Here is a 15,701-nt window from a genome sequence, read left to right on the forward strand (position 1 = left end):
TGTGTCCCCTTAGTACAGCAGGGATCAAGAGATCTAGATTTTCACTGCAGCACCAGCGACATTCTAGGCTGGGACGTCTCCCTCGCTCTAAAAGCAAGACCTAGGTGAAAGAACATGCATAAAGAGTCATTTGTCTAGTGAGAAATTCCTTCCTCACTACTGATTAGCTAAATTGTTTGGATAATCCACAACTTTTTCTATGTGTTCAGTAGACTATCTAATTTTTGAAATGTCTCATTGTGAGTGCTTGAGATCTCATATTTTATGCAACCATTTATTTCTGGCAGTCTATGTACAAATGCTGTTCTCTCTTCAGCTCCGTTATGGTACAAAAAGGATAACTTTACATAAGGTATGGAGGCTACAGCACACCTCTGAACTTCTGTAGCTGGTATTAAACAGCATTTTAGGAAAAAAAAAAAATTCCAAATTAGATGAACTCATATGTAACCCAATGAAAACACTGAAGGATGGAACAGATCAAGTTATCAGAGCATTGCCAATACATTACCTTAATTAAGCAACTATTTTATTCAGAACATTAATATTGAAAGCACTAAACAAATGTAAGAATAGCTCCAAATCTGACAAGGGTTTAAATTTATAGCACTTTATCCTACCACATAATAACTATGACTAAGACATAATTTCCCTACTCAATTCCAGGACTCTAAGTCTCCACGCCTCTGCGATACACTATTATTTTTGAGATTAATGGGCCTGATCCCAAGATATGCCCAACTCCTACTGAAATTAATGCTTCGTGCATAAAAAGCAGAGGAATGCCTCTCCTCTTTTTTTTTTTTTTTTTTTGGGGGGGGTGGGGTGGGGATGGTCTTTAGCATAAAGAGAAAGGCAACTTACATTTCACTGAAAGAACGAACACACACCAACTAAAAGCTTATTTCAACAGAGAAAATTGTTAAATAGAGAAAACTTTAGTCCCATTACAAAACAGTAGTCCCAAATACTGCAGACCTGTGGGCAACAGTTCTGCACTAATATTTCACATGCTTTGCAATCCAGCCTCCAGTGAAACACCTCCTCCACACCAACTTGAAGCTCTTCATTTCCTCTGCTCCTATTGTCCTGTTGCCAATGTCATCAGGCTGAAATAATTTTTTTCTGACAATAGAAATATTTCTTTCCCCTGTAAGCTTTTGTTCACCACCAACAGGATCCTGGGTCCTTCCACATCGATGGTGTAGGCAGTGGGTTTCAGCACACCCCGAGGCAGACACGCTTGAGCAAGCAAAAATATGTGCCTGCATAAAGGCTATCCCATGCTAATTCAAGCACTCCTTCAAATTTCATTTTCTTTGGAAGCAGTTAGTGATTCTAGAATTGAAACTTTTACTAGTTATGGATTTTCCAAATGTGACATCAGTGCTCGTAGGCTTCTGAGAGTGAAGTATGACATATGATGTATGCAGATAACACGGAGAAAAGATTTTTCTGCAGTTGTTTACCAACAGCACTCAAGAAAAAAAAAAAAAAAAACCCAATAAAACCCTTGTAGTAAAACTTTACAGTGTGCATTCCTGTGATCTTGGACTCCGTTCTTGCTAAGTATGTGCCCTTTGAATGCCCTATCAAAAAAGTCAAATGACAGCACTTATAACATGTTGCTGAAGCATTTTATTACTCTGATTTAAAATCTAATTACAATTTCCTTTTTTAATAGCTACTAAAATGTTCAATGCAATTCTTTGAAGGATTAGAACCTTGCTTCATTTCTTTAGCAATTTTTCTTGTCTATTTCAAATAGTCTCAAAGCTCACAACTCAAGAAGGGAATGTTTTCCAAGCTGAATTCCCTATTCAAATACCAGTTGATCTCAGTGGTATCCAAATTGCATCTTAAGTGAAAAAAAACCCAAACCTTGATCCTTTAGTTTTCCTGTCAATGTCTATCAAAGCGTCCTGGAACTTAGGCTACATTTTCAACTTAATTAATTTCTGTCTTCAAAAGACGGGCTATTCAGACAGACTGCCTCCAAAGTGAGTAGTCTGAACTGCACATACAACTTAATTTATTGTACCCTAACAAAAACTTCCATTGATTTAAAATTTACTTAACATCAGTACGGACCGAGTTATTTGATGGGACTGGCCTCGATTTCCTCTTGTCATGAATTTTGCAGGGAAACTGGCTTTAGAACCTGGAAGACCTGTTTAAGGATGGGATGGAAAGAATCAATCCAAACACAAGAAAGGTTTAACTGCAAGCATGCAACACTAGGATTAATATTTTACTTATCGTAACATCTAAATCAGGTGTTGAGAAAACAAGTATTTTCTAAGACACACAAGATACGAAACCACATTTAAAAATAATAAAAAGCAGGCAAAAAACTTCACTTGCAAGGTTCTGCTAATCTGTAATTGCTGTGGAACACGCTTGCCCTCTTCTCTTTAATTAAGAGGGCTGCGAACTTTTACATGAAGTAGCAGGTCATCCAGGAACTACACTTTACGGAACAAGAAGGTGTCCTGTGTTCTTACGAGCCTCGGAGGGCCGAGGGGATAAGGGCGACAGCTACAGCGGTTTCAGCAGTCAGAGAAAAAGTCTGTTCTGTCATCCCTCAGTATTCCAGCAAACCAGATTTTAAAACACCAAACCGCCCCCGCAGAGCTGGGGATACCTGCTGAGAAACAGGCGGGCGGGGAGGCCGCAGCGGAGCGCGCACCGGCGCAGACCGTGGGCGCAGGCCGTGGGCGCAGGCCCGGCAGCGCTGCCCTCCAGCCCTGCGCGCAGCCCGCCCGCCGCCTCCTCGGTGTGCTCTTCCCACGTGTGCTTTATTGACTAAGGGGTCTGCAAAGAGACAGAGAGGCTGCTGTGGAGAAGAATTTAATTTTTTAGCCAAACTCCAATGGAGGCAGATCCTACGACAGAGACTTATTGAGCCTGCCAGTCCCGCAGCAACATTGCTGCATTCTCAGACCGCTGCGTGCTGCCATACCATCCGCTCCTCAGCAGGCGCTTGGAGCAAAGACACATCCCCAGCCTCTTACCAACACCAGCGTTTCGTGGGCTTGGAGCGGGGCTACCTCGGTTGTCTGGACTCCCTTTGGACTGTCAAACCGAATGGAAGGTCTGCTGTATCATTTACTCTGAGCTATGAAAGCTTCTGACCACTTTTCCCTGGAAACGTCTCAGCTGCTAACCCACTTAGGACTGCCAGCATCAGCGTATTTTCTTGCACGGACCTGGCCATCAGCTATTTCTGCGGACACCAAGGGCAGCACGCGCACGGCCGCCGCGGGCCCCGCCGGGCGGGTGACGCCCTGCGCAGACATGCCGGCGGCGCAGAGCTGGACCACGCCGGCCGTGAGCGGGCTGGCACCATCGCAGTCCTCAGCTGCCCACGCCGGAGCTGCTGCTGCCCGCGCCCCAGCAGCAGCTCCCAGAGCAGCGCCCGCGGCCAGAGCGGGGGAGCAAAGCCAAGCGGCTCCGAGGAGCAGGGGGCACCAGCCCTGCCAACAGCGGGGAGTGGGCCGGGGTGCGAAATGGGCCCTGCAATTGCGGGCTTTTTATAACCCTAAGGCACCAGGCACCCGACGTCAAGGCGGGGGGGGGTCCACAGTCAAAACCACCCCGTGCTGAGCATCTTTCTCTTCTTGAAACAAAGACTGTGTTTGCCTTGAGGGAATAACAGCCCCAAAGGCAGAAGTCAGTTTAATGGAGAGATAACTCATGGGGGTGCCCTACTACCTGTCAATTTTTCTTAAATATAATCCCAAATATGAAATTCATGGTGTGAAAAGATACTCTAGAACTTTCATTATTCCAGTCAGGTGCTCGTGTGCCCATCATGGAGTGTATTATGATGCAGTTACAGTCTGGCAGGAACAGGACTGCACCACTCAACTCACCTTACAGCAGACACAGCTGCCTCCAAGGGATGCCTTTGGGAAAACTGAGCAGATCTGATGGACAGAACAGGCAAATCCCATCTTTGAACCACCAAAATCCAATAAATGAAGCCTCTACCATCCACTTCTCTGCTCACCAAACACAAGCGTTTACAATCTATCTCTGGTAAGAATTATTCTGGAGATAGTTGTCACATCCTTTGTCAAGACAGGGAGTCCCAAACTGGGTGTCATGTGAATGTTGAAAACTAACTCAAGTTCTCTTGCTCCCGTTGCTTTATTTCCCCTAGACTTCTGAAGGACTTCTTCCTTCAGCATAGAAGCTTTTCTATCCTTTCTGGAAAGGACCTAGTTTACATATGCATTTTGATCATTGACTGTCACATCCAGAATGGAAAGATTTGCAAAATGAGAGCAAACTCTCCTCTGCCTCTGAAGAAACACTGGCTGAGGAAGAAGCCAGCTGGTTTATCAAAGGGAATTGAGGGGAGAGGAGCAAATACTACACAAGCCAAAATCTCTACAAAGGACCCCTAAAGGTAACTAATTCCGAGTTAAGATGCCAACACTTACAATGCTGCCTTTGATCACTGCTGGTAGGAAATTCCAATTGTTATTGCTATCCAGTCCCATGTAAGCACCTATTATAAAGTATGATGATATTCTGTGTAGCAAACTGCCACGAGCTGTGGAATTCCATTATTAAATGGAAAGATGCATTTATGTAAGCTGCATTCCACCTGTAGCCTGTGTTTACACACTTTAACATCCTAAGTCTATTTGGCAATAAGCTATCACATGCAATTCACCAGACCCCCAGCTGGCATGTGTACAGGTAATTCTTTGGATTATTAGTAATGTTTTTTCATAAAGAGAAGTCCCTAGTCTTACCTCTATTATCTCTGCAGGTATAGGCTCACATGCCCTGTTAATTACCAATGTGGGAAGGTGCTTCAAGTCTATTTTACTTCTGCACTGTCATGGCATTCATGAAGCTGCTACACTGAGACAGGACAAACTCTCACGAAACCTGTTACTCCTACTTCTTAAAACAGAGTGCCAGAAGCTCATTTTCCTTTTGTAAGATGAAGGCGATAGCTCTGCAACATCTTCCCACACGTTCCTACGAGCAAGATGATGCAGTGGAAGCTCATTCCCTTCTTGAGGGACCCATCTTGCCTAGAAAAGTTCATGGTATTTCTAATCGCTGCCAGTACTCATTCAACACCAGCATGGCCAGCAATTCTTGGGGACCTGTTTGCATCCCACCACCTCTCAGCTTTGTTTAGACAAGCCTTTTGCCCCGTAAACCTTACAAAGCATCCATGCAGGAACAGATTCAAAATTAAATAATGTGAGGCATAATACACGGAGATGATCCAGCTGGCTTGTCTACAAGGGCAGTCAAAACGGCCAACTCAAGCAAACCTGCCTTTCCATTAGGAGCAACAGGAAATTTCTGAGTAACTGCCCTTGCACTGACAGTGATAAACTAATCCCCTACTTGACCCAAGGCAGCGCACATACATTTGTTATGGTATTACGTGGTATGCCAGAGACAGACTTGCAGCATACCAAAAAGTCTGCTGTGAAGGTGAGCGACCTTCTACCGGTTCCCCCAAACAGCAAGTTGCTTCAAGCTGCATCACAGTTACCACGAAAAAAGGTAATCTAACAGTAATCTACTGTTGAGCAACTGATGTGGTAACTTATGTTTCCTTCTACCCCCTGAAGGTCCCATGATCAAGCCATCCAGCCAGCTTCGCTCAGCCATGGGTACAACGATGTTACTTCAATTCTGTGAGCAGTGCAGAACTTGAAGAGCCCCAGGAAACCCGTTTGCTGCTCTATTAAACGTGAGAATAGAGTTGAAATGCATCAGACTTCCAAACCCTCGTCTTACTTCTCACTCTCCTCCACTATTAACTGTAGCCAAGCTACGTTAGACATCAGCTCTATGAAGTTTTACTGAGAACTTGATGAGAGCTATTATTTTATATATTTTAATAGTGAAGATACACTCTGAACATAGCTATGATTTTTGATGCTATATATCATAAAAATCAAGTAGGCCAAACAGATGGAAGCATCCACCTTTTGACCATTTTAGCTATAAAAGTGGAATCAGCACCGTATCTTTGCTAAACGTAAATTCTCCATTGAATATTCAATATTAGGAGAGCTCTGCCCTGATAAACTGGTTAGCACAGCCTGCTGTTTCTTGACATTTGGCAAGGGTTTACCAATGAAACATGCTGCAGTAAGAACGAGCTCACTCCAGATAAGAAAAAATTCTTAACAGCTGAGCACCTCCAACATCAGATCTTATCAATAAATACATTTTTTCCATGTAGAACACTGACAGATGGGAAACAGCCACATAACAACTGGCCCCAGAGCTCAGAAGTATCAAGTCACTCTACTTTTAACTTCCCGGGTAACTGTTTTACTGACTTGAGAAAGGACGGCAATTTTATTTTGCATTATAAACTTCTTTAGGGACTTTCTCTCCTCAAGACAGAGGCAGACACAAAAAAAAAGGAGGATATAGCCATGAGCAATTCAAGCAATATGCTCTGGAAATTCACGGAACTTAGCAAACACCATTATTTACCTTTTTTATTCTGAGACAAACAGTTCTTGAATCACAAGCATTGTGATTCTGCATAGGAACAGGGGCACAGTCTTAAGGGGTTAATTGCTTTCATATTATATATTAGTCCCTATCTGTTCATTGTAAATTTAGATTGCCAAAAAAATTATTTTATACTACATTCATCTTTACCAAAGAATTTCTATCTGTGGATAGAGACTCCCATTGATGATCCTATACCCACAAAAATACAAGGTCAGCAGCATAAAGAATAAAGGAAACGATCCATCGACACTGGCTAACAAACAGAGCTGAAGAAGAGCAAATCACTTGGGGTATAACATCAAGTGCTGGGTCGTATCTGCCCAAGATCAATGTGGTGCAAGAGAAGCATGACCCAGAGGAAGCTGAGGAGGCACTGCTGGAAGAATCAGTGACAAACAGGAGCGCAGGCGGCTATCGGCACAACAGCACGCTCACCCGCTGCAACCCTTAGACAGGCTGACAGAACTTCTTGTAGCTCAACTAAAGGTATTGCAAGGCTATTTCAGCGTAATCCACTAAAGTTCCTCTCCCATAAATAAACTCAATCCACATCAGTGACAACACAGAGACAGTTCAGATGATAATAAACCCAAACAGTATGTAAGAGCAACACAATCCAGTCCAAAATTTTTAACATTTGATGTGTTAGTTAAATGAACTGAGTTTCACTGCAGTTCACAAAAAATACTTTTTTTTGGCCTTTCCTTTCTTTAAATTGAACCTGGCCTTTTCTAGTCAAAAGTTCAGCCATATACGAGAGCACTATTTGGCTCACCTGAATCTCCTCTGGGAGAGAACCTTTAAAAGAAAGCGTATACATTTTAACTTCGAAAAACTGCCTTAAATACAGTTCAATTTATCTCCATTAGTTTCCTTTCATAAATCCAGCTACAACATCTGGACAAAGTCAAGCTAAGTAAAACCTGGATACAGTTTTGTACTATCCCTCCAAGAGTTAGGGAATTCCCCAACTAAACATAACACAGCAGCAACAATGCTTCTTGAGGTCTTGGGTGACAGTAATTGCAGGCTGTCCAAGGATTTCCAAACAGTACAAGATGGAGAGTGGTTTGAACCAAAATACTTGGAAAACACTTTGGAAAACACTTTGGATACTTAGGGAGGCGGGGGAAAAAAAAAGGGGGTGGGGAACAAAGCGAACAATCTGAGTTTGGCCTGGGGAAGACATTTGTTGAACCAATCCAAAAGCCATCAAGTATTTTGCCTTTAAGTCTTAACAGTAAGATGCAATAATTTACGACTCTTTTTTTTTTAATACTTACAGACACTTAAGGTGGCAAACTAACACAGAATCCAAGCAGTAACCCACAAGTACTAAATGTTGATTTGGTATATATGAAATAAGAAGTAACACTTGAAGATAAGTCTGTGTAAAACTTTCCGAAATTCCTGATAGAAATGGGTTATCAAATGCAAACATTTCATAAGTTAGTATACACTTAAATGCTTATATAGCTCTCCCCAGAACAGTACTTCAAAATTTGACAGCCATCATGTAAATAAGAAAAAGGCATTAACCCCATTCATAGAAGGAAGACAGAGACTGGGAGAGCCTAAAGGATTTGACCAAAGCCATGCAGTACAAATAGCCATGCTGGAAAGGGAAACCAGCTATTTGAGGCTAAATCCTGTATCACGAAGCCGTATTTTTCCTTCCTGCATGAAGTCCTGTGTTTTCTTTGCTCATGTTTTATATGCACTGGTGGCGGCATTTTTCAGTTTGTAGCTCTCAAATCTGCACAGTCATATTCTATTTGAAGCCTCCACCATTAAATATGGTTAGAAACTGGAATTTTGACTTTGCAGCTGCATGACACAGGCACACCATTGAACGATGTCCTATTTCACTCAAGAAGTGAATACATCCTTGGAGCAAGCGCTCCAGGTCCTACGTAGACGTTTACCAACTTTGAAGCCTAAGTCACCACCCATGAAAGAATCAAGATCTTTGCACAAGAAATATTAATAAAGTACTACTTTATTTTATATAGTCTGGCACTCATTACATCTTGGCTGATAAATGGATTAGCAAAATTCTATGTCTTTTCTATAGTTTCCCTCCAGCAGATGATGAAGTGCTTTACAACACCATTTGCTACCCCTTCTCCCTCGCCCCCCAAAGACTCAAACACAAAGGGACTTCCCAGTCCCATTCTCAAGAGCAGCGAGGAGACAGGGAGATGAAGTGCTCATCCTACATCCAAACCTAGATAAACACAATCCATTTTGATTGTTCCTTCGTACAACTACACTTTTTATTCTGGTAAATACAGACCAAGCTCTCATTTCTTCCTTCAGTTCATCTACTGTAAAAGTTGTGCATCTTTTACAATTAAAACAAAGAAGTCTAGCCTTGACAGCTTCTTAACAATTGTTTAAAGTGGGCTTGACACAACCAGAGCTAATTCAGTGCAAGACACAACTGTGTCAGACAACACAAAAATGGAGAGAGCTAAAAAAACAAATCGGAAACAGTTCTCCTATAGTAAAAAAAAATGAGTGTAAACATTTCTGCAAATCACCCCACCCACCCTGATAAACAAGAATTAAACCAGAGTTATCCAAAGGAGTTAATTTAAAGCTATTTTGGCTGCCCCATGTAAACAGAGCTTAGATATGAAGTTCACTACTAAGTAGATCAAGTCTCTTTTGAGGGGATGATTAAACTCTGTAGTGCCTGTGGAGACTTCATTGCTTGCAGGCACAGCTCTTGACGGGGAACAAGGTAAACTCTTAAAAGATGCAAGTTTCACTTTTTCACACCCCCTTGAAATGGCCACATCGGTTTCTTTAAGATGAGGAGATACTCAAAAAATCACAAATAAATAAGAAAGATACCAACCTACTGCTAAGCCATACCTTTTCCCAAGAGTCTGCAGGATGTGAATTCTGACCTATTTTAAATGCTGATAACAGCATTTTAAAATTTTTATGAATGCATTTTAAAACCTTTCCAAACACACACATGGGGTGGGGGAAGCTTAAATGTAAAGTGAAAATTCAGCATGCCGTTTAAGTGTCCAATTAATACTGTAATTCCTACGTCCAGAGCCAAGCCTGCTCAGCGGGAAGGGTCAGCTGCGAGAGCAGGGCTGTGCTGGCAGCTCCATGGAAGCGCTCTTACCTGTAGTGCACCACGCAGCCTCGCTTTTATGCATGGGCTGATCTTCTCCAAATAATTTTCAAACTACGTGCACTGGATTGATTCAGTGACAACACTGCAAGACTGCATGGATTAACTATTCGCTCCTCTAAAGTCGCTTCTTGAAATGGATTAGAACACTTGCAATTACTGAAGAGCAAAACCTGTTCACAGCAACTCCTTTGTTCTTACTGTATCAGCAGCAAGCGCTGCCGAGCACTTCAAAGAGAGGAGGGCAAGCTTTCCTCCTGTTTCTGCAGGCGTGTCGCCGGGACAATTGGTATTGCCGGCTGCTACAGGCGTTCTAGCCGGCGTAAAGCACGCCCTTAAGCAGCCGCGCAGGCAGCTCTCGTCCCCGCTTGCCGGCACGACTGCCGGGGCTCTTCCCTTTCCGCGCTCCCCCTCCTTTCCGTCCTGAGGCCGGACCGAGCGAGGGAGCCGCAGCCTGCGCACACACCCGGGCGGCGGCCGCAGCGCTGGAGCGGGCCCCGCACCTGCCGACAGACGCCCGAGACACCCGCCTCCGGGCGCCCGGCGCGCACGGCCCCTTTGTGTCTCCGGGAGGCGAGAACAAAAGACGGGGCCGCCCCCCCCGGGCGGGCAGAGGCTCCGCCGGCAGCAGGCGCGGCGGCGCGACCCACCTTGGAGAGCTGCCTCCGGAGGCTGAAGCGCTGGACCATGGTCTGCCTCGCTGCCCGGGCACAGCGTGCGCGGCGGGAGCGGGGCGGCTGCGCTCAGCCGGGCCGGCGCCGCGGGGCCCGCCCGCCCCAAAACCGGAGGCGTCCTCGTCCGGGGGCGCCCCGGGGAGGGGAGGGGAGGGGAGGGGAGAGCAGGGCAGGGGAGGGCAGGGCGGGGCAGGGCAGGGCGAGGGGCCGCTGCCGCTGCCGCTGCGGGGGGCGGGCCCCGGCACCCCCGCCCGCCCCGCCCCGGCGCCGAGCGGCAGCCGGGAAGGCCCGGCCCCGCGGGGAGTCGGCCGGGCGCTGCCCCCGCCCCGCAGCACAGCCGGGCCCGGCGCGGAGCGGAGCGGGCAGGGCCGGACGGGCACGGCCCGGGCAGGGGCTCCGTCCCCGGGCAGGCGGGGGACGCCGTGCCCGCAGTGCGCGGCGAGGGGGCCGGGGCGCGGCCCCGCGGGCGGCCGGCGGAAGGCCCGGTGCCCCGGGAAGGGTTACCCCGCCTCGGTGCTCCGCCCTCGGCGCCGCCTTTCCTTCTTCGGGACAGGGCTCCCCTCGGCACCGCCGTGCCCCGCTCCTGCAGAGCGCTCCCCGCAGCTCCGCAGCGCGGCCCCGGCCCCGGCCCCTCTCCCACGCCTGCCTTCCGACAGGGACACCGGCACCCGACGGCTCCAGCCCCCGGCCCCTCTCCCACGCCTGCCTTCCAAGAGGGACACCGGCACCCGACGGCTCCAGCCCCCGGCCCCTCTCCCACGCCTGCCTTCCGACAGGGACACCGGCACCCGACGGCTCCAGCCCCCGGCCCCTCTCCCACGCCTGCCTTCCAAGAGGGACAGCGGCACCCGACGGCTCCAGCCCCCGGCCCCTCTCCCACGCCTGCCTTCCGACAGGGACAGCGGCACCCGACGGCTCCAGCCCCCGGCCCCTCTCCCACGCCTGCCTTCCGACAGGGACAGCGGCACCCGGCGCTCCTGGAGCGCCCCACGGCCCCAGCGCAGGGTGCGGCGGGCACGAGCTGCGGCCCCCAGGTCGCACCCCGGCTCTGTGCCGAAACAGCCCCAGGCAGACGGCCCCGCTGGGCCGTGCCCCCGGCCCCCGGCGCAGCTCCCGCCGCCTCCACGCGTGAGGGTCGCTTCTGTGGGAACCGGCGCAGAACGCCCTGTTGCAAGCACTAGAAAATACTTGAAGAAAACGTTTCCCTTCCCAGCACATCTACGCAATGAAGATCTGCGGTGAAATAGTCAGGTACACTTTCATTTCTTCAGATGTCTTGGTCAGAGTGACTTCTGAATCCTTAAATCGCTCTTACTCCCCTTGCAGTGTTCGTGGGTGATGGACATGGTACTATCTTCACGCAGAAAAGGGGATTACAGGACTCCGTTAGTTTGCTACAGTATCTGCAGCGATGCTCTAAGGGCTTTCAAGAATATCTCCAATTCGTGCCCTTCAGACAGAGGTCCGCATCTCAATGAATTGGCTCAGGTGTCTGCCAGGATGTTCATAAAAGGAGGCAGGAAACCGAAGACCCAAAACACAATGAGGAGCTCAAAATCTCTGGAAATAAATCAATTTCTCATGTAGTCCTGTCTGAGCATTTTCATTTTGGACATACTCAGTTTCCAGAATGGGTGTCTGTGCTAAAGTAGTATACTAGAAAAGGGTTTGGAGTTTAGACCACCAGATCCTATCCCAAAGTACCCTTCCATAAAATTTGTCTCCCAGAATACGCTTTTCAGTGTCCTTCAGCGTGGAGAAGGGTATATCCTGCTGTAACACACACAACCAAGGAAAATGCCACTGACTGGGCCAGGAGGGGGAAGAAGGTTAGTCTTCTGTTCAGTCACCACGTGAGAAGATACAAAACTTGAATAAAAATTATCACATGCCATTGCAAAACGCTCGGCAGACAGGCTTCACAAATACTAGGCGCAACTCCTATAGTGCTCCTCTTTCTCTCAGATTTTTGTCAATACTAATAGAATTCAGTGACTGACTTTGCAGGTACATTTGTTCCGCAAGCAGATGACCTTCATGGCTCTCAGTCCCTGTTTATCTTTACACGCAGGGTTCAATAGCAAGTTTGAGTTTCACAGCTAAGGTGATTCACGTCTGGTGAATACCCTGTCAGCTGAGTTCTGCCTGGCATGGAAGACAATGAGCCATAAAAAGTTGCGCTGGAGTTGTTAAATGGTGAACACGGGTATAGTCCTAGACACCGTAGGAAAAAAAATGACATTTCTAAGCAGCACGATCACCTTTCTAACGGCTAGTTCTTCTCATTTACACTGCTGGTGCCTTCTAGTACAAAGGGACACTGAGCGCCACCGCATCTCAGCAGCTGCTCCAGCCCTTCCTCTGTCCACAGGCAAAGCACGTGTGCTTTATTTTCAGTACCACCAGTCTGCTGCTGCAATGTGCTGCGGTCTTCTGTACAGATGAGAGGAACAATGCGTGCTTCCTTACAGTCTTTTGGTTTTGTATTGTTTGACAGTCCTTATCGACAAAAAGCCTAAAAAAATGCATTGTCTGAGCTAAAACGCTACTGATAGAGGCCAGACTTTTGTAGAGGGTGCAAAAAACATTGCGCCTGCCTTTTTGCCCAGTACTCTCAATATTGGCCAGGCCATAGACACCGCGGAGTTCCTTTAGTACTAGACTAACATTTTTACATGAAGATAAAGACTTCAATTCCAGTTTTTCAAAAGCAATTATTTGAAATGAAATTAAAAAGAAACCACACCTCAGCGAATCTGAAATGCTATTCAGAAATTCCTTTCATGTTGGAGACAAAGTTAGAGGCATGCTTCACCCATAATACGTAGACAGGTATTTTTCACTACAGAAAACACAGGAATTTGTTCATACGAATATCAAAACTTTTCCTCTATTTGATTGCTTTTACGTTCTTTTTTCTGTGTCACAGTTTTAAAGCCACATAAGTTACTCCTCCCCGTATATATGTTGACTTAGGACATCCAAAGACGACAGGTCACCAATATGGATGATGTTGTCAGATGGCAGAGATTAAGCTAACCACCCACCATGAAAGATTTCATATTCCAAGTCTAATTAAACAAAAGCTTACTGTTCAAACAGCATTCAGCTCATTTGCTCCAATCATCTACAACAGCAGCAGCTATTCAGTGCCAACTACCCAGCCTGATTTACTAGTAAAACTTAAACCTTAAATAGGCTGTCATTATGCAACTCAGAAGGAACATGGAATTAGATCAAAAAGTCTGCTTGGGATGGCAGAAGTGCTCACAACTGACTATTACTACTTAGCCCACAAAGCGCATTCTGCACCACCACCAGAACCACCAGCTGAACGCTCTATGCATGTAGTGCTAACTTGTTAATTGCAGTATTTCTCTATCCTGACTACATCCACGACCTGTATTTTGCAGACTAATGCAAACCAGTATGCTTTCACACTCGGCCACAAGAAAGTTACTTTCATGAATGTGTGGGCATTTTTAGCCTTAAAAAGGCAAATAAAATCAATGCATCAGGCAGTGATTTGCTGTGTTTCCTTTAACATGTTGGGCACATCCTGAAACTTTAAAGCAGCAGGAAATTTAAAAGGATCTGATATTGAAAAAAAAAGTAATAATTGAAAAAAAAAAATTAACAACTGCCCTACTGTTGCAGACTCAGTCCTCATGATACAGACTTAGTCTAACCAGAGCCTGAGTACCAGTACTGCAAAGTAGGTTCCAGCTGCTTCAGAACAGCTGCTGAAGTCAGGAAATGTCTGGTTTGATGCTGAACACCTCCAAAACTACATGCTTTTGTTTCCTTTCTGCTAATTTATCCATCCACTATTAAATGACTGGGGACCCACGTACCTGAATAACATTTGTCTGCATCCTCAGCATTAATTCTGAGAACTTCCACATCATGTACAATTTTTACAACACAACTCAAACACAGACACAAAATTGCAACATGAATCCAAAAGGGAGGGCTCCTTTTTGCATTACAGTTAAATGACTATAGCATTGATCCCTTCAATACGTGGACTCACCTACACATGAAAATATTTTCTGAATAACTCTAGTCTATGAGCAAAACTACCAGAATCAAGAACAATTCCCAACTCTTTGGGCCAGAGCACGTCCCAGCTGAGTTTTGACTCCGTATCAGGGCAAGGCTGGGTTATCCAGCACTCCACTGCTCACCAGCACTCTCCTCAGACCTTAGATTCAATGGGAAAGAAGCCCTGGCACCATGGCCAAAAGGATCCCATGGATGCTCCAGCTACGACACATCAAGGGACCTGGATCCCATGGTATGCTATGCCAATGGCATGCACCCAGCTGTTAGAAGTCAGTTGTGCGCTGACTCCATACAAAATTACTCTCTATGGTATGTATTAGGAAAGTACACTTCACTGCCATGCATGATTGCATAGTCTTGTAGAAAAATGAAGGTGACTTAGGCCAGAATATTTGCCTTGTTAAGGAAAAACGGTTTTAGCCTATTTTTAAAGTCATCAAATGACTTGGAGGCTAGAGACAGAAGAGACATTTGTGGTTGGGCCATGAAGGGTTATGAGAAGGGTCAGTGCAGTTCTCCAAATAGAACTTGATGGGAAAGTTACAAAAAGATTAAACGAAGGTGTTTATTTTATAACTGTCAATCCAAAAGTAACATCTATAGATGCATATGTCAGCACTGAAAACCCCAGCTGTGACATGAGATCATTATTTGGTAGCACTGTGCCCTGTCAGTGGTAACTCAGAGGTTTCAAAATGCAGAAATGTATTCTGTACAGAGGAAGTGCTCCCTGCCAGAACTTGGACTCCTTTCCAAAATGCTCACTTTTCTTGGAAATACATAAGATAGTACATTACCCAGCTACGAGGCCTCAAATTTTATAATGACCATGTCGAGCCAACAGCAAAGGAAACTGATGGGACTCAGACACTAGCAAAACCTCCTCGTGCTGGCGAAGCACATACCAGATGCTCAGGGGATTCTGCATCTAGCAGCCGCATCATTCTCCTCTCTGAACTGGGTCAGTACTTCTTGTTCTGCAGTTTGACTATATTCAGAAGCCTTGGGCACACCGTTCGATTCCTACCGCAGGAAATCTCTACCATCTTGAACAGGCTCTGTGTCTGGAAAGCTGCCACACACTGCTGTCGAGACCACCAGCCTTGTCAGCATTCCTATGACAACATCCTCCTGGGGCGGAAAATAGCTTCTCCAAAGAACTCTCCATTGTCTCCCGGTCTTTTTTGTGTGCTCAAAGATACACCTAGGAGTTCTGTATTTCACGTGGGAACCCAATGACCAGTCAGATGGCTTGTGAAGGAAGCGCAGTCAAACAGTCGGTAATGCAGCGTGGG

The 15,701-nt window shown here is 46.2% G+C and overlaps 1 protein-coding gene across 3 annotated transcripts in view; it reads right to left on the minus strand.

Annotated features, from left to right (window-relative positions):
* The window catches only part of LOC104033786 (transmembrane and coiled-coil domains protein 1), a 120,644-nt gene that overhangs the window by 58,147 nt on the left and 46,796 nt on the right, over nucleotides 1–15,701 (minus strand). The window contains exon 5 of one of the 3 annotated variants that reach the window (XM_075714659.1): nucleotides 5,779–5,801. The exons of the other annotated variants lie outside the window; for them this stretch is intronic. Coding sequence (XP_075570774.1) covers nucleotides 5,779–5,801 — 23 coding nt within the window. The remainder of the gene's footprint in view (nucleotides 1–5,778; nucleotides 5,802–15,701) is intronic. 3 annotated transcript variants of the gene reach the window in all.

This window comes from Pelecanus crispus, chromosome 7 (assembly GCF_030463565.1).
Source record: "Pelecanus crispus isolate bPelCri1 chromosome 7, bPelCri1.pri, whole genome shotgun sequence".
NCBI classification, from domain to species: Eukaryota; Metazoa; Chordata; class Aves; order Pelecaniformes; family Pelecanidae; genus Pelecanus; species Pelecanus crispus.